The 27,671-nt window shown below is 37.5% G+C and overlaps 2 protein-coding genes across 4 annotated transcripts in view; one reads left to right on the top strand and one right to left on the bottom strand.

Annotated features, from left to right (window-relative positions):
* The window catches only part of NDUFAF2 (NADH:ubiquinone oxidoreductase complex assembly factor 2), a 54,236-nt gene extending 53,887 nt beyond the window's left edge, over positions 1-349 (bottom strand). Inside the window, exon 1 of the mRNA XM_017811213.1 lies at positions 142-349. Coding sequence (XP_017666702.1) covers positions 142-268 — 127 coding nt within the window. The 5' untranslated portion in view covers positions 269-349. The remainder of the gene's footprint in view (positions 1-141) is intronic.
* Positions 337-27,671, top strand: ERCC8 (ERCC excision repair 8, CSA ubiquitin ligase complex subunit). Of its 3 annotated transcripts, none has more exons than XM_017811210.1 (12): positions 337-553; positions 2,405-2,500; positions 2,650-2,751; positions 10,885-11,008; positions 12,483-12,564; positions 13,193-13,261; positions 15,726-15,792; positions 16,998-17,101; positions 19,041-19,165; positions 20,308-20,505; positions 25,512-25,598; positions 27,302-27,671. In XM_017811210.1, the coding sequence occupies exons 1-12, from the start codon at positions 477-479 to the stop codon at positions 27,368-27,370; spliced, it is 1,200 nt and encodes a 399-aa protein (XP_017666699.1). In that variant the 5' UTR covers positions 337-476; the 3' UTR covers positions 27,371-27,671. The 3 variants fall into 3 exon arrangements, with proteins under 3 accessions (XP_017666699.1, XP_017666700.1, XP_017666698.1); XM_017811211.1 differs by lacking the exon at positions 337-553 and adding an exon at positions 746-893; XM_017811209.1 differs by lacking the exon at positions 337-553 and adding an exon at positions 919-1,164.

Here is a 27,671-nt window from a genome sequence, read left to right as displayed (position 1 = left end):
CTTCCCTCACTTCCTTTCCCTTCCCTTCATTCAGCACCCGCTATTTTGTTTCCGTCAACCGCCGCGAAGCCGCCGCGCACAGCGCTGAGCAGGACACGGACCGCGGGACGCGGCCCCCCCGCGCCTGCCGCCGTTGTTTACCTGCGCGGGTCTCGTGCTTGGGCACCCGGTAATATTTGTTGCCGAACTGGTCGGTGCCCACCAGCTCCTTGGCGGGGCCCAAGAGCCGGAGCCGCAAGGCGCGGAGCGCCCGCCAGGCGAGGCTCATCTCAGGATACCTCTGGCCGAGGCTGCGGCGTCGGACACACACTCAGGGACACACAGCCCTCATCTATCCCGTCCCTGTCGAGCGCTTCCACCCCCAACCCTACCCCGCTCCCGCCTATGAGCAGCGGGCGCTCCACCAACGCCGCTCGCCATTGGCGCAGGCCGGCCCAAGACGGCTGCGCGGCGGGGCGTGGGGCGGTGCTCCCGCCATGTTGGGGCTGCTGTCCGCTCGCCAGCTTGGGTTGGACGATCCCGCGCGGCTGCGCCGGGCCGAGCGCACCCGCAGGTACCGCGGCGGGGCGGGGCGGGAGGCGCTACGCGGGGGGCACCGGAGCGGCAGCGACTGGCTCCGCCCTGCCGGGGAGCCTTGACCGGCCCGAGTAGGGGTTGCGCGGGGAGCCGGGGTGGAGGAGCCGCGAGCCGCCTCGGCGGCGGCTCCGGCAGCGGCTCCCCGCGCCCCGCCGGCCGCGTTTCGGAGCGTCCGTGGGTTTGCGGTGTCGTGCGTGTGTCTCAGCCATGGCATGAGAGCACTGCGGTGCCCAGCGTCTCATCCCCGCACCGCGGTGTCGCCTCCTGGGCAGTTCCACCGGGGGCTCGATCCGCTCGCGGCTGTGGAGAGACGAGGTGTATGTAGTGCTCTGCGCCCGCATCGGGTCGTCTGCCCTCTTCCCAAACCCGGCCTGTTGGTTGATTGCAGGAGATTCAGATGCACGGCTTTTATTGGGTTCCCAGCAGCTTCTGTGGGAAGTGGTGGCTGCGTAGACAGGCTTATTAATATTCATGGATTATAAGGTGATAATATTTCTTCAACGTCAGAATGAGAATCAGTTTTGCAGCTGTGTTTCAAGGCAAATCCAGTAAAGCCTGCGTCAGTTCAGTCGCTCACGGGACTTCATTGTAAGGATTTGTGCTTGTGACTTATGGTTTTGGGGGCTGTATCATTGTAAAAAGAATGTTTTAAATTGAAATGAATTTTCGTGATTCGGGAAACTCCTTTCAGCGAGCATTGTGACAATATGGTTACATCCTTTTTGTGCCCCCAGTGCTTATGTAGCATTCAGTGTTAAGAATGTTTGACATAAAAAACAGCTGTAGTCTTCAGTGGATTTTATTTATAGCTGCATTTTAAAGTAATATGTTTTAAAATAGTTCCGCAGGGGCATTTCTTGCTTCACTAAAATTCAATCTGGAGCTCAAAGGTTTTAAACTAGGTATCTTGTATATGTCAAAATTCTTATTCTAAGTGAATTCTTCCATAATTATATTTCACGTCTGTTAAAAGACCTTAAATAACTTGCTGCTTTGGGGACCTGCCTGTAACAGTCTAAGGTTCTCACATCAGGATTTTTGCCAGTTGATCTTAAGTAGGATCACTCTGCCTCACAGCTTTTCAGTTACCTACTTAATTACTTTGTTCTTGTTCGTGCTTTTGACAAAATGGTGCCGTACAAAGCTCTGATCATCTTGTAAGGCTAAATTTTATATCAGGTAGTATGGTTTAAGGAAGCAGAATCTCTTATTTTGACCATGTAACATATTAGCATATTTAAAAATACAAGTTACTAATTGCAATTCAGAAGAGTTTGTCTTGGAAGCTTCATCATGTGGGTAGCCTAGTTTTTATTTATTTTGTTTCAGAAAATGTAACACACAAACTTTGGTTCATTAAAGGAAAACTTGATAAACTTGATAAACCAGATGAGTTTGTCTGCTAGGTGTCTGTAGTTCCAAGTAGGATGAAGCTTGAAAGAATGTTACATAATGAAACTTCAAAGTAACTAATATTTGTTGTGAATAGAAGGCATCTGAATGCTTCTGTTGCCCAAAGTTTTCAAACTGCATCTGGTTTTGTTTCCTATGTTGACCCCAAATGCAGTTTTGCTATTTTACGTATTTATTTCTCTCTTACCTTCCAAACATACAAGTATTTTTTTTTCTGCCAACTTCACAAGACTTATTTCCATCCCTATGTCATGTAGTTTTGCAAAAATGTTACAAGGATGGGTTAGATAAATTGAAAAGGGCAAAACTACAGTTTTAGCTGTTCAGAGCTGCATAGTAACATTCAATAATTCTGTTCTTGTTGTTCATATCTCTGGTTTTTTTTTTTATTATTTTTTGTTTTTGTTGGTTTTAGGGTTCTAAGTCTGGAATTAAATAAAGACAGAGATGTGGAAAGAATACATGAGAGTGGTATCAACACACTTGATATTGAGCCTGTTGAGGGAAGATAGTAAGTATATACTTTAGTTGGTAAAAACGTATATGAGTACTTCATTGTGTTTTGGTACTATGGATTTATTTTCTTGTTGAACACTCGGTTATACTGAGCATATTGAGATCATGAATTTTGTAACTTTGTGCTTTATTAACACTTTTCAGCATGTTATCTGGTGAATCAGATGGTGTTATTGTACTTTATGACCTTGAAAACTTGACCAGAAAACCAAGTTACACCTGTAAAGCACTTTTCTCTGTGGGAAAGTAAGTATTCCAAAATTATATTAAAAGTTCATACTATAGCTCTTGTGTGGCTAGGATTGAACTTGCAAATTAATGTGTGTTCTTATTTCTAGGATAGAAAGAATGTAGAAAATAGTACCAGAAGTCTTTGAAGGCTAGTGTGATGACTTATGTTTTTTGAAATGCAAAAAAAAAAGCAAGAAAGTTTGTGGGGATTTATGTGATTTACTAAGTAGCAGAAGCTAATTGTTTCTTCTTGATTTGTCTACTCTAATAGTTACAATATATGTACAATGACTCTGCGGTATTGTTTGAGCAGATCTAGAGCAGTTCAAAAGTTAAAAGGGAGAATATAAATTTTACTTATATGGGAACTAAAGTAAGAGAGTCATGTTGCTGTAGACTGCACAAAAAGAAGTCGGAGCTAGTACTCTAATCACATTTTAACACTAGAAAAAGATAGGTGAGGAAAAAACCAACCAAACTCTCTTCTAGCTCACAGTTCCTTACCTCTGAGTTCTGTTATTGTTTCATGTCAAAATTTGGTGACTGTGCAAGTTTTGAGCTGGCTTGCTGCCAAATCTCCAAAACTCAACAACAGAGCCTGCTTCCCAGAGAGGGAAGAAGAAAACCAAACAGCCAAAGCTATAGCAAAAGATATATATTTTTCGTATAAAACAGATATATACAGTGAGAATACTATATACATATAACCCCAGAAACCCCAAATAGCTTCCTAAAAGGGAAGAGGGAAGGGAGAAGGGAAAAAGGACAAACAAAAAGGGACAGAAACAAAACAGGTATGCAAAATCTAAAAACTCAGTAACCAGCAAAATAAAGAACTGGCACAATCTCACCACTTCCCTTGAGAAAAGCAGGACAGCCAGACCGTGGCCCAGCACTCTCCCCTCCTGCAGCGGCAGACAACAGCAGTCACTGTAGGCCTCAACTTCAGATAAGCAAGACCACGTAGGGATCTACTGTTCTTGAACCTCACCGGAAAAGAAGAGAGTGAGGTCCCTCTGGTCACCTTTATTTATACCTCAGCTTACGTAAAGGAATAGCATGGAATACTTCCTTGGGCACTCCCCTAGTTCCCTCCTGGTTACAAGCTGGTCTCCAGGAAGGCCTAGAGTAAAAACTATCACAGTGACTCTATGCCAGTAACTATGAGAAAAAGGTTTTGATACTGTTTTAGAAATATTCCTTTTATCCCCCAAATATATATAATATATATATTTGAATAAATATGCTTTTAAGCAGAAGGAAGATTATCTGCATAACCCTGTTCATCTGATTGGAAAAAAGATCTAACACCTATTTGCAATTATTGATTTTATTTCCTCTCTCCCTGGTTGCAGCTATTTTAAGTTCATCTGGTTGTTCACCAGGCACAGCAGTAATTTATATAGAACTTCTTAAGAGCATGTTCAAACAAAGACAGATGTGTTATTAAAAAAATGGGGCATATTTTTCTAAAGAACAGGGTACTGCCATGCTGTGTGTAATCTTTATAAAGAGTCAAAGCCTTTATTGATTTGTCAGACTTTCTCTGCAGGCAGTATAAATTTTTCCATTATGGCCATAAAGTCTTTTAGCAAAATCTGGTTTTTCCCTGTATTTGGATTTTAGGATTATCTAGTAAGTTGGAACTTCGAGACAGTAAGATATATCCTACTGTGTTAAAGATTAGTAGCTATATTTTCCCCTTATTTTTTCCCAGTCTAGAAATTAATTGAGGTCTAAGAGCTTCATGAGCCAAATATACAAGAGCAGAACAGATTTGTTACAATAAAATTCTGTAATGGTATTTTGGACCATAAGAAGGAAAAAGGCTAATAGAACATGCATCAAAACAGATGAGTTGGGACAGAATCTACTGCAAGTCAGCTGCATGTGTTTGTGGCTGGGACTTCTTGCACAAAATTATTTTAAATTGTAATTAAGAACATGTAGTGACTATACATCCCCAACTCTCAAAACTGAAACGATTTCTGAAACAGATGCAGCAAACCGAAGAAATTCATTCTAAGAGGACACAACATAAAAGCTGTCATAGAATCATAGAATTATAGAATCAGCCGGGTTGGAAGGGACCTCCGAGATCATCAAGTCCACCTCTGAGGTTACTAGGCCATGGCACTAAGTGCCACATCCAGTCTCTTTTTAAAAACCTCCGGGGATGGAGAATCCACTACTTCCCTGGGCAGCCCATTCCAATGTCTGACCACCCTCTCTGTAAAGAAATTCTTTCTAATATCTAACCTAAACCTCCCCTGGCACAACTTGAGACCATGCCCTCTTGTCTTACTGATAGTTGCCTATCAGCAACTTGGAAAAGAGGCCAACTCCCACCTGGCTACAACCTCCTTTCAGGGAGTTGTACAGAGTGATGAGGTCTCCCCTGAGCCTTCTCTTCTCCAGGCTGAACAGCCCCAACTCCCTCAGCCTCTCCTCATAGGACTTGTGCTCGAGTCCCTTCACCAGCCTAGTTGCTCTCCTCTGGACCTGCTCCAGCACCTCAATATCCTTCCTGAACTGAGGGGCCCAGAACTGGACACAGTACTCAAGGTGTGGCCTCACCAGCGCTGAGTACAGGGCAAGAATCACTTCCTTGGACCTGCTGGCCACGGTGTTCCTGATACAGGCCAGGATGCCATTGTAAAATCTGTGCTAAAGTCATGCCAACACTGACTTCAGTTAGATCAGTAGAAATATTCCATTCTTGAAGATTCTGTTTATGAGCATGGTTAGTTGGTAGTCTGTTTCCTGAGTAGGTGTTAATTTGCATAGCTGCATCTTTTATTTCCTGTCAGTTGAGGCATGAGTCTTACTACTGACTTACAGTCAGATTTGTGTGAGACTGTTCTAAATGGTAGACTTAGGATTATTATTGCTTAAATAACCTTAGTAGGTTTCTTGCCTAATTTGTTCCTAGAATTCATATAGCTTCCTAATATATTTTAAATACTTACTGTAACTAAATAGCTGCAGATTATATATACCTTCAGATATTTGGAATATTATTCAAGCAGAGTTCCGACATCATAAATGAGTTTCTCATTACTGATAAGAAACACTTTTCATCTGATTATCCGGCTCCTATCTTTGAAGCATATAGTGCTGATGTGTTGTAGATGTTTACCTGTCTTACAGGGCACAACACAACTCTGGTCTCAAAGTTGCTTAAAGAATAAGCTCTTGGTAGAGGTCCTTTGAAGCTGTTTCTGAATAGACTCTAAACCAGGCTTGATGAGGGTCCAGTAGTTTTAGAACATCAGAAGTGATAATTCCTGGTGGTAGGCTGGAACTTACCCAGTGTTTCTCATCTAGACTGTAGGGCCACTATTTAAAAAAAAAACCATAAAAAATAGTTTTCCTTGCTCTTCTGGGAGTCAGCACTGAGAGCTTCACCTGGTTTTGTGTAGTCCATGCTGTCCTGTGATAAAAACTGGCATTTGAGAATAACCAAACAGTACCAGCTTCTAGATGATATATATATAATGCTTATCTTTAAGGTAGTCTCTTTACTCAAAACCTGCCTAGGAAGAATGAATGGCAGTGATCATACTATACATAGAACTAATTCTGTGTTTGTGTTTGGTAGAAAAGTTTGGGATATTCTGAGTAATAGGTGAAAATACTGCATGTGGAATGAACTGCAAATAATGTACAGCCCTGACACATGAAACTGGCATGTAGCCACTACTAAGCTTGACCAGATCAAAGGTAATTCCTGCAGAGCTACTCAAGAGTTTTTTAGTTCATTCCTTAGCCCTGTGGATTATGGAAGAATTGATTGTTCAGCTACAGTGTTGAACACAGCCCAGTGTTGTACACTTACCAGTTATTGTACCAGGATAATTAGTTCCATGGGTTTAGGTTTTTCTGCATGGTGCATACAAATGGCTCTCCAGGAGTAAGTTCACTCTGAATCAGGCTTGGTTTCCTGGCTCTGCAGGTACTGAAGATATTTAGCTTGACTCTGTCATGGTTCAACTCCAGCCAGCAACCAAGTACCACTCAGCTTCTTGCTTACTTGCCTACCAAGTGGGATCAGGGAGCAAATCAGAAGAATCAAAAGTTAGAAGACCCATGGGTTGAGATGAAGACAGGTTAATAGGAAAAGCAAAAGCTGCACATGCAAGCAAAGCAAAACAAGGAATTAAGTCATCACTTCCCATGGGCAGGCAGGTGTTCAACCATCTCCAGGAGAGCAAGGCCCCATCACATATTACTCAGGAAGACAAATGCCAGAATTCCAACTGTATTCTCCCCTTCTTCCCCCCAGCTTTGTATACTGAGCATGATGTTATATGGTCTGGAATATCCCTTTGGTCAGTCTGCGTCACCTGTCCTGGCTGTATCCCTTTCCAACCTCCCATGCATTCTCAGCCCCCTCACCAGCATGACAGTATGAAAAGCAGAAAAGGCCTTGGCTCTGTGTAAGTCCTGCTGTGCTGGTTTAAAGGTAAACCAGCAGGGGAAATGAACTCAGCTCAAAAGAGAGATTATAAGTCAGAATAACAATTTAATAAAATAATACAATAAGTACAATTATACAGACAAACAATTGGTTTTAACCCACAAAACCCAAATATATAACCCAGCACCCTTGGACATGAACAGAATGGTGTTCTTTGGGCCCCCTGAGTCCAAAGGAAAAGGAGAGGGGAAAAACCTGTTGGTGAGAGTGCTGTTGCAGCCTGGTCAAGAGTGGTGATTGCAGTCCGGTCAAAAGTGGTGGTTGCAGTCTGGTTGAGAGTGGTGGTTGCAGTTTGATTGAGAGTGGTGATCTGCAGTCTTCCTCTGGATCCCATGAGTGGTTAAAAAGGTCCCAAGACTCCAAGATTAGATATCCTCCAGTTCAGGCAGGAATGCCCAGTACCTCCCTCAGGGCGAGGAGTTCCTCAATGGGCGTGAGGACAAGAGCACCCTCCTATCTTGCAGGCCTCTTAACACCTAGTTTATAGCCTGAGGAGTCAGGCTCTATGTGCAGATAGTGTAAATGGTTCATTGATACCAGTTTCTGGGAAATGGCATGGAAGGCTATAGAATACACAGTTTTGGGTTACACCCATCCAGTGATGAACTGGTCCCAGCTGTCCTAACTAGGACACCTGCTCAGTAGTAACAAAAACATCTCTATAATATCAGCACTGTGTTCAACACAAATCCAAAACATATCCCATACTAGCCACTGTGAAGAAAATTACTTCTACCCCAGACAAAATCAGTATACTTCCCTGAAGAATAAATGCCCAAAATCTGGTGATTTATAGCACTCTGCCAGGACAGCAGGCCATTCTAGGATATGCCTCAAAAATGAACAATGCAGGAGTCATGAAACTTACTCAACAGTACTCAGTAGCTCTTGCTTAGTATTGTCAAGTCTGGCTTCAGGCTAACTCAGTTTTAAGATGTCTTTTGTGCTTTCTAGCAACCCAAGTGAGCAGGAAGGTGTATTAGTTGAGCTGAAATCAGGTCTATAAATACCATGTGAAAAGGGGATATTTCCTTGACCCTAGCGTTTGATTAGTCTGTCATTGTCCCAGGAAAATGGAGACCCTTGTGCCCAGTCAATCTGTCAATGCCCTGTTATGGGGACCCTTCACTGAACAGTGCTGCTGGATCGAAGGGCAGTTCAACTGACTTGTTCAAGGTCACACACCAAGGGCAGTGCCCACTTTATCCGAGTTATCCACAGCCAGCAACTGCCAGCACCTGTGAAGGACTCACGAACAGTTTATGGGATAACACAATTAATATAAAATGATGTCAGATTAAGATTCAAGGATTGCTGATGATTGTACCTGACTGCAAAGTCATATTCAAAGCAATACACAGACAAGCTCTAAACCCAATAAAAGTATTCAGTGCACATAGAGTACAGTTCTTACCCAATAGGTGTCCCTCTGAGGGTGAAGACAGGTTCAGCCCGTTCACTGATTCCTGAAGCTACAACAGTCTTCCCCAACTTTTCCCCATTCTTGACCTACTCTTATACTATTTCTTTATGTTTAGATGGAGCTTGAGTGACATGTCTTTGTTACTGAGTGGTGTAAAATTCTCTTAAGTTTGCTCTTAAAGATACAGCTAATAAAATATAGAGTGCATGGTCAGTGAGGGGTGGTTGTATCTTGGAGACAGGCAAATTTGGGATGTAGATGTGCATTAGTATTATAATTAGATTACAATGAACCATGTTCATCAAAGGAGAGCAATTTTGCCACAGTTGCTGACTCAGCAGGAGGACATCTGTCTCCCTTGGTTGACAGGTGCAATGCATTTTATCAGCTGGAAAGTACCATCGAGTTCCCCTCCCTTCAAGGATTTCAACAGACCCTGTTCACAATGTCTTCACTCTGCTCCACTCTCTGTTTCAGCCCTCTTAGCAGGTGCTTAAGGTTGTAGATTTCATTCATGGGAATCATCCTGGAATAAGTTTTGGGCCTGCATGCCTCATTCCATACTATGCAGCAACTGCATTTCACCCTAGAATTCATGTGTCATTATAACTTCTGTTAGGATGTGAATATAACATTCCTCTAATTTTATCCCAGCCGTCTTTTCACAATACCAAAAATCTACATCTCTGTTTACACAATGATACCCCTGCAATAGTTACTGCTTTGGAGGCCAGGACATTTGAGAGAAAAATGCAAAGATAAGAGCAGAAGTGAGGAAATCTTGTGAGCCCTTCACTAGCTGCAGCTGGAGCTGGCTGAACTATTTTCTCATATTATACTGCGTTTAGCTGGGATGTAGTTCATTTTCTTCGTAGTAGTTTGTATGGTACTGTATTTCAGACTTGTGGCCAGTCTTGATAACATACTGATGTTCAGCTAGTGCCGAACAGTGCTTGGTAGTGTCAAGGCATTCGACATTCTTCATTCTACTCCTTCAGTGAGGAGGCTGGGGGTGGACAGTAGGCTGTGAGGAAACACAGCTGAGACACCTGACCCAACTTGACCAGAGAGATATTGATATTCCATACTGTACTATGTCATGTGCAGTAATAAAACTGGGGGGGAAAAAGAGGAGGCCCTGGGTTGCCATTGCTCAGGATTTGAAAGGTCATTAGTCAGCCTATGATGAAGGATTGTTCTTGCATCACTTGTTTGTTTGGGGGTTTTTTGGTTTTTTTTGGGTTTTTTGGGTTTTTTTGGGGGGATGGAGTTTGTTTTGATTTGTTTCCTTTTATGTATTAAAATGTGTTTATCTCAATCTACAGCTTTTCTTACCTTCACCATTTGGATGCTTTCCTTCGCCTCACTGCAGAGGGGTAGAGTGAGCAAATAGCTGTGGTGGTGTGTAGGTGCCTAGGGTTAACCCACAGCAACATGGTAATTCTGGGTCTGGGAGCATGATTTCGGGCCCTGAAGCTGGATCCATGTGAATACAGCTCAGATATTAGTGGTCTACCAGGTGTAGAAATTACATATATTATTCAGAGCCTGGTCAGTTCAGTCTATATCCTGGAGCTGTCAAGATTTGCTCTACTGTCCTTTCTTCCTACCAAGCTTAATGTATTATTAATTATATTGCATTCTGTAACTATCCATAGTTTAGCTGAAAGTTTCCTATTGTTCTTCCTCTGTCTCTTCTAAATGCAAGTATAAATGACTCTCAGTAACTTAGTCTACTGCTTTCTGGTGACTTCAGCATACATGAATTGCCAATAACTATGTAGCTGTAATTATTCACTAATAATAATGAAATTTTTGAACTGTATTTTTTAGTAGATCTATTTCTTGGATCCATTTCTCCGGAGTCTTCCAGAAGTATAAATGATTTGTAGTGTTAGGCTATCATGTCTAAGATTAGAACTGTAAACATTGCAATTTGAAACATTTCAAAAGACATTAGTGTCTTTTGTGCTTCAAACTGAGTGTCTTAACTTGAGATATGCTACAGATACCATATTTTGAAAAGATAATGATCTGTAGTTTCTTGAAATCAGGACTCTTCAAAGAAATTGATATTAGTTGATTGAAAATCAAGCCAAAAAAACCCCTAGTTCTTCTTGAAAACTTCAGGACAAATTAAAAACCCCTCATATTTAAACAATGTTTTCTATTTGTCATTGAATACCAAGACAATTACAAGATGCTTATTAAGACTAACCAATTGGAATATTTTCTTTGATTTTAGGAGCCATCCTGATGTACATAAATACAGTGTGGAGACAGTCCAGTGGTATCCTCGTGACACTGGCATGTTTACATCCAGCTCATTTGATAAAACCTTAAAAATATGGGATACAAACACTTTACAAGTAAGAGAGTTTCTGCAGCTTGCAAGCTTCTTTGTGTATGTGTTATTCATTTCACATCTGCAGTTTTCCCAGAGGTGAACAGGAGCAGGCATCCAGAAGGATGAAAACCAGCCTATTGTTAGAACTGTGGGTGCAGCAGAAGGGTGATATGATTCCGGCATTCACATATACCCTGGTGTGTGCCTCTCCCTGTCTGAAGATCTGAATGTCTAAACTGTAAGAGAGGTTGGAACCCATGGCACAGTCTCTCTGCTTTTGTTGTGATCAGGAATACAGCTAGTTGATATTTTGCTGTGTAAACTTGCCCACCAAGGTGTAGTGTGAAGTTCATTCTTGAGGATTGTTAGTTAAGTGTAATGGAACGTACAGCAGGGTGAGTTATTTTTAGCAACCGGCACCTAAATACTGGTTTTGAAGGACTGGTGGTTTTGGCATTCAGGATCATAAGGTCCAGAATTCTGCTGTTGTAAGCAGTATGGACAGCATTTCTAGAAATTGTTGGAGAATGAGAGAAACCATTAAGAAAATGCTAACCAATGTAACTGGCATTATTAAAGTAAACTGATTATGTAGGAATTCATGTTGCTTTGCCTCACATCTCTTGTTGAACCATGGATTCATGACTGCAGTTTGTCCTGTTTCCTGTGCGAATGTATTAATGAATTTACACTGATTCTGTTTGACTGTTGTTTCACACATAATGAAAGAATTTAAAAAAAATAAGGTTTGTCATCCTAGGGACACCATAGAAAACAAATTTTTACCTCTTTTGGGTTTTTTGTTTGTTCATTTGTTTTTTTTTTTGTGAGATGTGAAGCTACATTAGCAGTTGCTTTATCTTCTTATGAACAGTTCGCTTTCCAGGTAGTTCTGTGAGCATCCCTTAAAAGACAGTGTTCACATGAAGGTTATTGAATGACCTGTTCTACCACGAAATGATATTTTTGAAAATACAGACAAGTTTTAAGAGATTTTTCATATATAGTATTTTAGAATGAGACAACAACAGCAGTTTACCTGAAAGCAATTGTAATTATTAAAGTAAACATTGAAGTTTATTGAAGTAAATATTATATTTCATTATTTTAAACACGTACAAGGTAGCTAATAATTTTATATGATAAGGGTGTAAATTTTTTAGGAATTGAAGCTACATTATAACCTTCTTGTTTGCTTGCTAACTTTGTTAATTTTTGATAATTGTAATGTTTTCCATTCATGCTTCTTATTAGCCAATTTTCTTGGTCTTTCTTTTTGGTCATCTTTGAGCTCTAGAGTTGTCCTAGTTTTGCAAACAGACTTGCTGTGCGGCACTTGCATGATCTGGTTTCCAACTTGGAGAATTATTATTACTATGTAAATAGTAGTATTTTTATTAGTCTTATTTGTAGCTTATTTGTACTTGAAAAATGATGAGCATTTACATTCTGATAACATACTTGCACTGTCATTAGTTTAATCTTTTTATTATCAGCCTGCAGATATATTTTACTTTGAGGGAACAGTCTATAGCCATCACATGTCTCCAGTTGCTACACAGCATTGTTTAATAGCAGGTATGTATTTGTTTGTAAGAAGTGTCTTACATATTTTGGGTTTATAGTAACAAGCAAGTAATATTCAGTAATATTCAGGGTTTTTTTACCTACCCTATTTTATTTTTACATAAATTAAGTCTTCATAAGACGTAAGTTCATTGGTTAAATAAAATAGTATCCATTCGTTGGATGATGTCAATGAGAATATCATATTTGTTCTTCTGAAATAATGCATCAGTCAATTCTCCTACCTGATAAAAACTCTTAGTTATAATTAGATTACCTTTCATTACCTAAGCTAGCATTTGAGGTTTATTAGGTCCAAACATAGTAAATTGTGTAAATAGATGTATATTGCTTACATGTATGCATGTAAGCTATGCTTAGCAACAAAATATTTGAGCAGATATTTTTAAGTTTCCTAAATATTGCCCTGTTTACCCCCAGTTTCTAAATTTTTTTTGTTACATGGTAAATTTACTTGGACTAAAAATGTAAATCTATTAATAGAATGCATTGACTCTGACTGAATGAACTGTTACGCAGTTAGCATTTTTCTTCTATTTGCCATTGCTAAGTTTTTTGTTGTTGTTATTCTCTCAAATGCTGGGGTTTTTTTTAACTGTCTTTGTTTCTCTTGTTACAGTTGGTACCAAAAGCCCCAAAGTACAGCTCTGTGACTTGAAGTCTGGATCCAGTTCTCACATACTGCAGGGTACTTCTTAGTCTGAAACATAAATGTTAAACAATAACTACTTTGAGTAAAACAAGTCCTGTAAAGAAACACTGTATACAATGTATTCTTTGTCAGTAACATGACTAATTTATTTATAACCAGTTGTGAAAGTTACACAGTGGCAAAAGGTTCTTCTGGGTATTTTCTAGTGCTAATAAATTGGAGAATATAAATATTAATCAATGAGCAGTTACTACAGATGTTTGGGCATTTTCATGATCTAATCAGTAGTTATTATTATTTATTACATGTTTAAGTGTATTCATTGATTTGAGGGTTTATGGGGGGCTGTTTACAAGAAACTCAAAGAACAACTAAAACAACCAAAACTCCCACCCTGTCATAAAAAAAAGAAACCCCACACCTAAACACACACTCACACACACACACACAAACCCCCCAACAACTATTTTAAAAAATATATCCTATGAGGCATTTGAATGTCTTTATTTAGAAGTTTCTGGTTTCTCTAGAATAGGCAAGATACTGCTTTCTGTAGAAGGGTGATATCTAATCCTTTGCATATTCTTAATTCAGTTAAATATAGGGGTTTATTGTTCCATAATCCTTTACTTTTGGCACTTAAGAAGAATGTGCCTTTGGTGTCTCTTCTCTAGTGTGTACTTTTCAGAGTATGAGTATGTATACATGTGCTCACATGAAGGCAATTACAAGGTAAATCTTCATGCTTCTAACCAGCGGGGTAAGATCTGATCTAGAAGCTGATCTAGAAGCTGTAGAGAAACATTAGGTCAGACACAGCAATGTGCAAATGCAGCTTTATTTCTTCACTGGCCAGCTCAAGTCTAAAATCAGCCTAGGTGGTTTCATGTGATGTAGAGCTTAAGCCATTAAGCTCTTATGAACTGAATTGGCCACAGTAGGCTTCTCATGTTCTGTTTCTAGAACCAAGAGCACCAGAGAGTGCAATGACAAAAACAGTTCTCTAGACATTCAGTTGGGTTTCATCAGGGCTTCATAATTTAACACAAGAGTTAGTGCTTTCCAGGCACAAGCTCTGTGTCATTGTACACAGCCTGGTACACTTAGCTCAAGTGCAATATTGGACAAATAAGTGGAGGGAGAATATGTCCTCCTATTAGCATAACCTAATAATTCTTTACAGAACTTGAAGCAGTCAGTAGTGTCTTGAAGATAGGTATGAATTTTCATGTAGACTAACTCTAGCAGCTGAAATGGAGCAAAATGCATGGCTGTAGTGTAATAATGGATCCAAGTAAATGTGTCTGCCTTGAACCTTCCAAGTGTACCCTGTAGTACCTGTATCATGAAGATTTTTTCTATGATCCTGGTCATCATAGCCCTTTGATTAATTTAGGTAATGGAAATCCACCTATTAGAAGATGTAGGAGGGGCAAGGTGGTTCACATAGCTCTAAACTGCACTAGCAGAAATGTATTTGTATGATTTAGTTTATTTTTCAACAATGTGTTTCTATTACTACATGAAGCCTGATTGCAGTCTCTCCATTTAGGACAATTTACACCTCCTGTTGTCTGTATTTATTTAACATTTTTAAAACTTTCCAAATTTTGAAGTGGATGTGTATGTGAATATATATATATGTGTATATATATATAGGAAAGGACCTTTCAGATCATTGAGTCCAACTGTTAACTCAGCACTGCCAAGTCCCTCCCTAGATTATTTCTGTAGGTACCACATCTACACATCTTTTACATATCCCTGGGTTAATGACTCAACCACTGCCTTGGGAAACCTGCTTTTGCTGTAATTTTAGTATCCAATCTAAACCTCCAGTAGTGCAACATAGGGCCACTTTCTCTCATCCTGTTGCATGTTACTTGGGAGACTGACCCCCACTTGACTACAACCTCCTTTCAGACAGTTGTAGGGAGCAATAATATATCCCCATAGCCTACTTTTCTCCAGGATAAACATCCCCAGCTCCCTCAGCTGCTCCTCATAAGACCTGTGCTCCAGACCCTTCCCCAGCTTCATGGGTATCTTAATACTTCAGACCATAAATTCAAGAGAAGAGTATTTGAGGATGAGTAAAGTTTTAAATGTAAGTACATAGGGTAAATATAGCTTTTACTGAACATTTTTAAAGGATTTGAAGAAAAAGAAATGTAAAGTTCCTTCTGTGTGTGATAACACCAGTGCTGTACAAAAGTTAATAGAAGTAAGCTCAGTGGCTGTAACTGTAAAACCATCTTTATTATCAAAAGTTATACACGTGTAATACTCCATCACTTTCAGCTCACTGCATTCTTCTTCAAGCAAGAAGAGCAAAGAGAAGTAATTTCTATCACAAAATTATATCGTTTCACAAAATTCAAATTTATGTTACTTCAGATTATTGTTCTGACTTGATGTGTCCTGTAGAACTAAATATTTGCTTTTACTTTTTCTTATGTACATAAAATGATATGTAAAACCTTTTTCATATAATTTTTAGGTCACAGGCAAGAAGTATTGGCAGTGTCTTGGTCCCCACGTCACGAATATGTTTTGGCAACAGGAAGGTAGGGATGTTGCTGAACTCTTGAAATCACTTAAATGTTTGTCAGTAAAATTTTATGTGTTTATGAACATTTTTTAGAATTCTAATGCACTTTTGGAGTTAATCTTCATCACTAACTTTTACCTATGTAGCTCTTCCATAGAAAAACAAAACCTAAAGAGCTGTATGAGTGATGCTTATTTTATAGGAAGTTTGTATTTACAGGTACAGGAAAATGATAAAACATTATTGAGATACTTACTTCTTACTATTTAGTAGTGTGTGTGTTGCTAATCTGTTTTATAACAAAGTAAAACATGTTTAGCTTAAATTAAAATCCTGGTTAATCATACTCAATCATGTCAAAGAGCATAACTCAGGTAGCTTAGCTGATGGGTAGTAACTTTCCAAGCTGCAGTAATTCATTGAATATGGATTGTATGTTGATACTCCTGGACCTTTTTTATTTTCTGTCCATTAAAAATTTTATTTTTAATGTGAAAAATCCTCTGACCTTCCTATAGCTTTTGTGTGTGTTATCTTTTGATTATAATGTGACATTTCTCATTTTTTTAGTTGCCATGTTTTTCTCTTTTGAATTGCAGAGAAAAATGGCTGTTTTATAAGTTTAGAGTGAAATTTGGATAAGTTGATACCATTGTTGCAAACCTTTTGTTTCTAAAGCCAGGCTTCTGCAAGGCTCAACAAAGTTGGAAAATGTTTTAACAGAGTGTGATAGCGTGGTGACTTTGGGGTTTTTGATTGGTTGGTTGTTTTGTTTTAGCAGATGAAAAGTTGCTTGTAGACAGCTTCTGTACCAGTCGCATGATAGATCTATGATAGCAGGAGCCCCGAGTTGTCAGACAACCATTACAAATAATGCTGGAGTCTGTAGCTGCAGTTTAATCAACAGAAGAATTAGCAAGTTTATTCCTCGTCTGTGTATGTGTGCAAGGGTGTTATGTTGTAGACAAAGAGGCAAATGTACTGTATTACAGATGAAGATTCACTCTTAGGTGCTGATAGTGTAACAGCTATACTTATTCATGCATGTAAATGAATGTCTGAAATCTGTCTTAAAAAATTTTAATGAAATTCTGTTGACTTGAATGTGCCCGCATGATGAGTGGTTCAGAATAGTTGCTGGGCCAGGTGGGTTGACAGAAGACAGTTACTGAAGAAAGGTGCACTTAGTTAACGTTATGTTTTCAAATCTATTTTTCTTAGTGCTGATGGTAGAGTAAAACTGTGGGATGTGAGGAGAGCTTCTGGGTGTCTGAGTACACTTGATCAGCACAATGGGGAAAAGTCCAAGGCGTCTTCTGAGGCAGGTAATACAGAATATAACTAGTGGCAATGCATATGTAACTAGAATCATTCTTATATTTCATAAATATATTGAATACTAAGACTAGCGAAGTGAGTAGTGGTAATCCATTTGTTACCTACTACGTAACACAGGCCCTTCAGTTATTTCTGTTATAGAGACAGTGTTTGTGGTAGGGATCTTTTTTGGAGGGATCTCCTTGACAATAGTGGTATATCTGTTCTAAATGGTTTCCCCCCTAAAATGGGAAATTTTGTTATCTGTATTGTCGGTGAAAGAATTCATTCATGCTGTAGATTAGGTTTTATATAAACAACAATCACTTCATACTTCATAAGATGTTACGGTAGTTATCTTCTTTTGAAAACAAAGACAAGACAAACAAACCCACAAAAGTGCGTTCCTTTTCCTGTTTAAATTAGTCTTGCTTCCTATATAAGCCTTTAGAATATTTTCTCATATGTGGTGTCATAAATCAGTTCTATTCCTTTTATACCCAAAGCCTACAACAGAGTGTAAAGTTATGATTGTATTCATTTTACAGGAGGTTGAATTAAATCTTAGTACAATCAAATGCATAATGATGCCTTGTATTAGCTGTAATTGACTACAGCATTAACATTTTTATGTATTTTTAAGTCACATTTCTGAAACTGAAAAAAACCCCAAACCTCATGAATTGTGGCCAGTTCTGGACAAAATAAATTTCATTTTGACAGTCCAAAAAAGTACTTAAACAGTTGCTATTCTGAGATAGAAATACGTAGTATTTGGAATTGAACACAATGGAGAAACTCTGTATTATACCTCTGAACAAAGGGATTTGTTTAGCATAAATCAGTGATTAAACCTACCGCTCAGTCTGACTTATTGTGTGCAATTTAAATTGCATGTAGAAAAATTCATGAAAATGTCTGTAAAGTCAAACTAATTTTCCAAAATGTGTGGTTAGAGGATATGAAATAGCAGTGAGTATCTGTTTTAATAGCCACTCTCTCTATTATGTCATTTGTAATATGGTAATATAGATGTTTGGTTTTGACTATTTTAAATTTCATTGAAATTCAAGAAATTACTGAGATGAAAATGGTCTAAAGAAAGCTAAAACTTTGTCAAAAAAGAACAAATTTTGCTTAACAAAAACCAAAATTCTTTGTAACTCCAAAGATAATTAGTGCCATTTTATACATTCCTTTGAATAATGTGTTGACTTTTTGAACACATCTTTCTTTTCAACTTTATTTCTGTCTGACAGGTTCAAGATGATTTTTTGGCAATCTAATATTAATCACATAGACTAGGATGTCTGATTTATTAAAATATATATTAACTAAACCAAATGAAGCTAATAGGATTTTTAAAAAAAATTTTAAAGCTGATAACACTTTTACCTAAGAAGTATGTCTAAATTAGGTAGTGTAGTACAATGTAGAGATACTTCCTCTGTTTTTCAGTGAGTTAGTTCATGGATGCCATATTTAGATTTGCTGTGGTAGCACAGAGTTGGATTTTAGCATACTTAATGTGCAGTACTGCAGGGTAAACTCAATGAAATTAATTTGTAGTACTCCATGAACAATATAGAATAGGATATTCAGTTGGAAAGGACCTATGATGATCATCAGCTGCCTGACCACTTTAGGGCTGACCAGAAGCTACAGCATGTTGTTAAGGGCATTGTCCAAATGCTTCTTAAACAGTACAGGTTGAGAGCATCAACCACTCGATGACAGATTGAACAGAACTGGCCCTTGAATTGCACCCTGAGGAACACTACTGGTGGCTGTTGGCCAGCCAGATGTTTTTATAAACTAGAAGTTAAATTATTAATTTACTGAATGTTACCATTTAAACAGCACTTCTAGTGCTCTGCGTTGAACTAAAAATGTATACAAAGCAGTAATTCTTCTCTAGAAACCTGAACCAGCTCTTTTTCCTGACAGCAAATACTGCTCACAATGGGAGAGTTAATGGTTTATGCTATACCAGTGATGGACTTCATCTGTTAACCATTGGTACAGATGATCGGATGAGACTCTGGAACAGCTCCACTGGAGAAAACACATTAGTAAGTTTTCAAGGAACTTCAGTTATGTTTTTACTTGTGTCATAGGTTTACTTGTTCTAAAAAAACCAGGCTGGAATTTTTGCTGAATTATACTGCCACTGTATGCCATAAATGCCATGGACAATGAATATGGGTTACTCCAGATACCCCAGTCGTGAGCTTCTGATCCAGCTTGCCACCAGTTGACAGCACACCAGCCTTCCTGCCCTGGAAGACCTCTAGGATGGATGGAACTCATAGTCGTGGTCTAAGTGAACTCAACAGACATCTTGGAAGGATGGCCATTGACCACAGAAATGATACCTGTGGTTGTGTGTCTTTATATAAAAATGTATATGTATATAGTGGGAAGGTATAGCATCCGGGCATATATAGAATCATAGGTGGTATAGAATAAGGGGTGGATAAAGTCCTGGCTTCAGCACAGATCATCAGGAGGAGGCGTGGCCAACACCCCAAATGTTATTCAATACCACCCCACATAACTGACAGAGGCAGGGGGCTTACTCTTTCTCTTCTGAGAAGGGTGTTCCTTCTGAGGGAGAGACTGTGGTGGGTGAAACAGTCCAGTATTGTTTTATTTTATGTGTAAATTGTTTCCTTGTCCTATACCTTGTGTTATTAATATTGTTGCTGTTAGAGTTTGTTTTCTTATTGCTGTTTCCAGTAAATTGTTCTTATCTCAACCCGTGATCTCTGCCCTTCATGCTTTCAATTGGAGGCAGGTGAGGGGGAGTGAGCTGTGGCATGGTTTTAGCAGGACTGCTAAATTGGAGAATACCATTCCTAAACCATGATAGGTGGTAGTTCCTCAACCATGTCTAATTTCAGTGAGAGTTTAGGTGTTCGATGTAGATCTGGCATGGAACAGCCTGTGCAAATTGTATTTCTTAGTGTGGAACTGCTGATTTTTAGACATAACTTTCTTTCCATTTCTTAAAGTTGATATTAAGAAGAGTGATCTTGAATGAACACAAAAATGATTCTCTTGATAGACATCTGTAATGTGAAATATCAGGAGTTATACAAACATAACTCAAAATTAATTTTATTGAGTATTAAGGATGAAATAAAATTGACATTTTAATATAATTTCCTGTGGTTTTACTTAATAGCTAACTGTGTAATCCTTCATTTTACAGGTGAACTATGGGAAAATCTGTAATGAAAGTTGGAAAGGACTCAAATTTGCCATCTCTTGTGGCTGTAATCCAGAATTTGCCTTTGTACCATATGGAAGTACCATTGCTGTTTATACAGTTTTCACAGGAGAATTGATAACTGTGCTTAGAGGGCATTATAGTACTGTCAACTGCTGTGTATTTCAACCTCATTTTCAGGTAAGTAAAATAAGACCAGTATTCCAGACAAACTGCAATATTTATGCAGACTGCTGTACAATTTGCACTATAAAAGCATTAACTTTTCAGGGATGTGCTTTAATCAAAGATCATGACATAAGAGAGAGTTCTGTGGCTTGCATGTCATGCAAGAAAAGTTTGGTGAAATTCTTGGGATGGCCTTTTCTGGTTTAGCTTCCTTCCACTATTCAGTTTGTCTCACATATGTAACTTCTCAATATACTTCTAGTAATTTTTTGGCATACATACTCACTAATAAATATGCATAAAGGCTTTTGCCTGTTTTCTGTAAGACTGAAGAAGAGGTATTTGTCTTTCTCAGAGATACCTAAGACTAATCACAGTAAGAAAGGATGTGAAGTGCATTAGTATTGCTGTCAGTACTGAGAAGGCTCTAAAGTTCTTGCTCAAATGCCTGTAGTTATACTTTGGATAAAGTATTGAGAACATGATGATATTCTTAAATTAATCTGAGAACATTTCACCTGAGAAATACCTTAGCATCACAGGAACTCATAGTGCTTGGCAGCCTTCTTTCTTTTCTTTTCCACCTATGGTATATTTTTCTCTTGCAGCAAAAGACTTAAGGATAAAAAAGCTTAATTTGTTGTGACATACTTTAGAACAGATTGTTCATATGGTATGTGTTGTGGCAAGAGCAGAGTGGATGTTACTATGGATTTTCAGGCCATTACATAGTTGCCCTCACATGTTAAGGATTGTACTTCATGTTCTACCTCCTCCTTCCTCGCCTTTTGTTTCTGAATATCAGGCAGAAATATCTGAGGGGAAAAGGGCATGCAGATACCTTTTCGTGACCTCTCATACAATGCACCATAGAAGTGAATCTGGTAGCTTCTGCTTTGAGTGAAATAACTTTGACTGAACATTGCTGTATCACTGAGACAGACTTCACTGAAAGTTATGAATACGCAACAGATTGCAAGCTAATAAGCCTTATTAGGCCTGGAAGGCAGTTCTGGTATGAATAGGCAGTGCAATTCTACATCTACTGAAAGCTGGAATATTCACATTGTAGCTAAAGTAGATTTTTTCCAGACTGTTCTTGAAAAGCCCTTTGTGTTTCCAAGAATAGGTTCTCAACAGAAGTTCTAGTATGTTTATATAAAGTCATCTTTGGTATTCTTTTTGATAAACTGAAGAGCTAAGGCTAATTAAATCTCACTGTGAAACATTTTTTACTTGTTTTACATGTAGTGTCTCTACCTTGGCTTCTAAGATCCATAGTAAAGGATCACTCGTGTGTGTGTGTGTGTATGCACACAAAAAATTCATCTGTCACTATATCTGTAGGTTTATGGATGTCAACAACTTCATTTATTTTTCTGTTGTGATTCCTAATTTTCTTTCAGAATCACCCTTTTCCAGAGTTCAGTTCTACATTCTAGAAGTGTGACTGGATTTTATTTTTCTGTAAATGCTCTGCTTTCAGTTGTATTAAATAGTTACTCTGATGGAGTAACATTGGTATAAGTCAGTGTATCAACACCAAAGGTAGTGGTACTATTATTTTGACTGTGTTCACACATGTACTTCCAAATAGCTCATTCTGTCTTGAGACGATTAAGTGCATTCATCTGTCTTCATATAATTCCAACAGAAATTATGATTTTGCAGGTAAATTATTTTTCTGAGGTACCTATATTTTGGGCACTTTTTTTATTTTACTCTCTCAAGCAATATTAAATCAGCATGCTGCAAAGTTATTCACAGCTGTACATTTCTAGTTTGTTACTAGTTTTGCTTGACAAAACCTGCTTTGTTATAAACTGTATTGGCTGGTGTTTATATTCCTGTATTTTAACTCTACAGTAACTGCATGATTTAATCACCTTTTCGGTTGTCTTGTTTAGGACTAAAGAAATGTCAATTCATTTGTATCTGTATCATTCTGCTTTTTTTTGTTTGTTTGTTTTGTTTTTTTCCTGATTGGCATATTAGGTCACTTTCACCTTTGTAATTTGTAAATACATGTCAAAACATAATTTACTTAAGCAAGCCATAAATTTTCATTGATGATTCTTCTAAGTAAGTCTCTGGTGTAAGATATGCATTTGGTGCTGAAAAGTGTAGCAGATGGTTTTCTAACGTTTTTGTTACTTATTAGCATGTTTGACATAAGTGCGCTATCTTCATATGAAGGAAATTCTACATTTTTTATGCATAGTTTTGACCATTTCCATCTAGTATTGAGTCTCTGTCACTGTTCAGTGTTCTTCGTTTTAACAGTCTTCTAAACTTTTTCTGCTGTCTGACTGATTTTTGTCCTACCCATCATCAAATCTGGTGCTTAGATTTTCCTTACATTTTTTACTGTGTTGAAAATTTCTTATTGATGTTGGTTGTTGTCAGTCCCTCATGTTTTTTTCTGTTCATAAACTGTATTTTAATTGCTATCTTTGTTTCACCTCATAACCAGAATAAGCTCTAAGAAGAACTTAAACTTTGCACCAATTATGTATTTGAGGTGAGAAGTGTCTTCTGTTTGCTCAGAACCATATAATCAAATATGATCACTGATACCCAAGCAGCTAGCTATTTGCAGTCTAATGATACTAGTCTTTATCTGTTCTTATCCAAATTAATTAGCATGTTTATGTAATACTTTTTATGTTTGAGATATGGTATGGAGCTCTCTCCACAGAATGCTGTGAGTTTAGCCTTTTCTGATCTTGGGAACAGAACCATAAAATCCAGTTAATATTGTTTGCCTAAACTATTCTTACATAAATATCTCTGTGAAGTTAATAAGATGTTAGTCTGCTTGAGTAATAAGAACTGCAGAATTTGGCCCTCTAATAAGAGGCATTAATTTAATAGGAGGACAGTAATTTCAAGGGTGGTGTAAAAGAGAATCTTCATTGTGCAATATCTTAGATGATGTTTGCTGTTGAATGTAATATGCTAGATACTATTGTGCCGTATTATGTGCTTAGAATAATTTAAGTAAACAAACAAGACCTACATTTCCCTTGCAGAAAAAGAAATCGAGTAAAGGATCATGCAGGAATAACATGTCGTAAAATATTAGGTATGCAACAGGAAGTAATTTTGCTTTAAATTATAGCTTCTCATATTGTTTAAAAAGCACTAGTGACATCTGCAAAGGTATTCAGTAAATCCAGTAGTAAGCTATTAAGTAAAGTTAACTGAAAGTTTAATTAGGTTTTATTTACAGTCTTTCTATATAATATACTGTAAACATGCATGGAGCATGTTTGTAGTGCAATATATGTGACTCTCCTGTATTGTACCATAATCCTACATGGAAGCGACTAGCTTTTCTTTTGATTGACTTGAGGTGTGAGTCACCATTTCAGGTTGTAATATTTAATTGTAAGTATTGCTCAATGCAGTGGATATTAACGGAATATCTTGCCATAACAGGATCAGAAAATGAGCCAAGGGGTAAAAAGGATTAAATAGAAGTATGCTGATGTCGCTATGACATTGCTCACGAGGATATATTTTGGCATGGAAAGATCTTTTAGAGTTCTAGTGATATTCTTTATTCTATCAAAGACAGAAGGCCCGACTAGTGTACTGCTGATAGAATTTTTGTCCTATGGTAGAATTTGACCTATACCTTGGTGTAACATATTTTCTTTTAAGCAAGTTAAGCAGCATGGTTCTCTGTCTTAAAACTGTAAACTCTAATCTTGCATGTGTTTTATGATAAAGAATTTTGTGCATAGGACCAGTTTTAGAAAAGAGGGTATGTCAGTTCTATTGAGTGAGATTACCCGCATAAATGAGTATTTATAGGAATTGAGCATTAAGTTTTTGCACCAAATGTCATCATAATTCATGCAGTTTTAGAATTAACTATACATAATGTAGGAGACTTCTGCAAAGATAGACCTCTTATAATATTTTGAACTTATGTTGAATCAATGTATTAATAATGAGCCCACATGCAGAGAGTTGCTAGTTTAAGTGTAAAAGCCAGCAACTTGAACCAAGAGTTTCATACTGTTAGCCTAAATACCAAAGAAAATACTTTATGTGCTTCACTCAGACAGTTTAGATGCACAGCAGTACTCAAATGTTTTCAGACATTGCCTATACTATGCAAGAGGATGATTCAAGATTGAAGGCATATGAAAATATCTTTATGTCTGTTCATTTAAGTAGCACTTTGGAAAATACAAGTGTTATTAGAGCAAAATTTATGGCAAAGATGGTGCAGTATCTCTTATTAGCAAGATTTCCTCAGGTTAAAGTGATAGTCTGTATTTCCTTAATACAGAACTAGAGAAAACTAAGATATATTTGACTTTCACCTGTTTGGTGTAGGGACTGTTTGCTTCCATGTGTTTGTAGGGTGCCTTGTACAATGGAATCTCAGGCTTTAGTCATCACTATAATAAATAGAGTTATTTATATTAAAAATAATAAATTGGTCTTTCTTATCTGTGCCTTTCCAACAGGATACAGGCTTCAAATTCTACTTTATTTGCTTTTTCCTTTCCTAGGCATACTGAAACTACATTTATTTAATACTTCTTTGTTCTGTACATATGCACTTTTCTAATGTGTATTGCTAGATTCTTTTGAGTTTGTTCCTCTTTTTTAATTATAAAAATATATTTTCCTTTTTTGCCTTTTTTTTTTTTTTACTTCTCCATAAATAATCTTTTAAGTTCACTAACTGTTAAAATAGGTGTATTTTCAGGAGATGTGAGAGAAGGAAGGAGAAAAACGTATTTAAAAGCAATAAAGCTCATTTAAATGTGGATTGTGCTACTTTGGTGAGCAGTCTGGGAAAGAAAAGAAAAATGTATTAATTTTGTTTTGGCATATTATTTAAAATACTGTTTATCAAAACTATAGTATAAATTAAAAATTGACTACTTGAATTTATTTTTAAATAAATTTTCTATATCTTTTTTCTCCCCAGTGTTGTACTTATATCACTATTCTGTAAATTTGTATAAAAGTAATTTCTGCTTGTTTTTTTAAAGGAACTTTATAGTGGTAGCAAAGACTGCAATATCCTTGCATGGATACCAGCTCCACGAGAGCCAGTTCTTGATGATATTTCTGAAAAGGTAATGAATTTTGGAATTTGAACTATAGTTTTTTATGGCTTGTTGTGTGGAATTTAAATATGAGGTATGTGATTCACCATCAAAATTTGTAACAATTCCTAATTAAAAGCAGAATCACCTATTGTTTCTGTGCAATCTTTTAATTATTATACAGTTTTGAGAGAACATTTTCTTTCATAGTCTAGTAAAGTCTTTTGCAGACTTCTAGCTTCCTACTTAGTTAAAAGTAGTTAATTTGGCTATGGGTCTTTCAACTTCTGCTTTAGCTTCCTTTATTTCCAAACTATTTTCTGTAGTTTGTGCTATTTTGGAATTGTAAAGGTGCCAACAATTGTATTTTAAATTGTTTAAGAATATATTGTGCATTAAGCATATTAGGGATGTCACACTTCATAACTAAATATTTTTGATGCAGAAATATAATAAAGTACATTCTAAGTGAGGTTATCTTCATGTCTGAGGCAAGATATCCAGGTCTGTTGCAGGAAGATCATGTATAACACTGTTTTCCAAGAGAGTACTTTCTCTCTCTCGGTATTAAACCTGGGCAATAAAAATTTCAGTGAGCAGTCTGAGTAGAAAAAATTCTAGATTTTAAGGAACTGAAACCATTCACAGAATCAGAGTCTAGGAAACTCTATGAATGTTGAAAAATGAGGATATATTAATGTTTTGCCCCATACCATACAAAAATGTCGCTTTTAAAATTTCTGCATTGTTCCATTTTGGATGGGAAAATTATAAGAAGCATAAATTTGTTGTAACATTTGCTTTGCTTTATAAGACAACTTATTTCAAAACTACCCTACGCCTAAGCAAAGAAAAAAAAAGGTAGTTTCAAAGGTTAGGTGCCTGAACCCAAAATGTGTTCCCTTGATCTGAAATTCATTTTTGCTCTGAGAATTTATATGTGAGTAAACTGTATTTTTGTTAGTCTGAAAAATAAAAACAAACCCACAGCAACAAGATTATTTACCTAGCTCTGATTAGAACTGCTCATTTAAATTTGACATGGTGGCAGTATGTAATATGTGCCATTGTTTTGAAATCTGTTAAGCTACAGCTGCTGTTTGCAAATGCTGTAGATGAGCACCGCCTCTGTAAGAAGTAGTTCTGCTGTCAACTGATCCTGCTTGCTCTCATGTGTTAAAACATCCACTTGAGTGCTTGCATAACCAGAATCTGAACCCAGAATAGAAGTAAATAAAAAAAATTACCCTAAGTCATTGTGATTCAGTGCACTGCATAGCTGCACGAACTGTTTATTTGGACCCTAGTGGGGCTGATGTGAGAAATAGATCTTGGATGTGGATAAAGGCCAGGACTGCTTCCTGAAACCATGACATTAGCTCAGTTATGCTGGGCCGAGGAAATGAAGACCTAAATTAAAACAGTGGCACACAATAAACGTAGTAATATCCATTTGTATATGTTTTATACCAAACATTTGTAATAATTCCAGTCAGTCCTCCAGATATTTTTTGTTGAAATTGCAATTAAATAGAGGACTATTTCTTTTCATAATTTATCATGTCTCTAATCAGCAGAATGACCAAAGAGGTAGTTAAAAATAATCCAGTACTCATGAGAGACAGAATAGTTTGTCTACATAGAGTAATTTTAAAAAATGCCTTTAGCTTTGTGCTTTTAAGATTTTAGTATTTTTAGTTAAGAAAAACACTGATAATTTATATTTTCTTTAGTCTCTGCCTCAACAACATTTAAATCAAGCATATGAAGATGCATGGAGCAGCAGTGACGATGAAGGCTGAATTTAAATTATGTGCTGATATAAAATCGACATTCGGGCACTGCATTCACAGACTTTATCTACAGAACTGGATATTGTTGGATTTATCACGACTGGATTTTTGGTACAGTTCTGTTAGAGCAAGGTCTTCCAGAAATAAATTTCCACTGTTCTCTGTGGTTTTTTGTCACTGTTAGAGTTAAATCTAAAGGATTACTTTTTCATACTGACTTTTGTACTTACCTTTACACATTGGTATACTTTATTCAGTGTTTAACAGCTGATAAAGAAAAAATAAAAGCCCTCCAGACCAGTCAATATTA

Source organism: Lepidothrix coronata, unplaced genomic scaffold (assembly GCF_001604755.1).
Source record: "Lepidothrix coronata isolate B3197 unplaced genomic scaffold, Lepidothrix_coronata-1.0 Scaffold31, whole genome shotgun sequence".
Lineage (NCBI taxonomy): Eukaryota > Metazoa > Chordata > Aves > Passeriformes > Pipridae > Lepidothrix > Lepidothrix coronata.
This window is presented reverse-complemented; position numbering and strand designations above follow the sequence as displayed.

Coding starts and splice junctions, on each gene's coding strand:
- ERCC8 (XM_017811209.1), top strand. CDS start 1,085: ATGAGAATCAGTTTTGCAGCTGTGTTTCAAGGCAAATCCAGTAAAGCC. Junction 13,262..15,725: donor CAGTTCTCACATACTGCAGG/GTACTTCTTAGT, acceptor TATAATTTTTAG/GTCACAGGCAAGAAGTATTG. Junction 25,599..27,301: donor TTGATGATATTTCTGAAAAG/GTAATGAATTTT, acceptor TATTTTCTTTAG/TCTCTGCCTCAACAACATTT.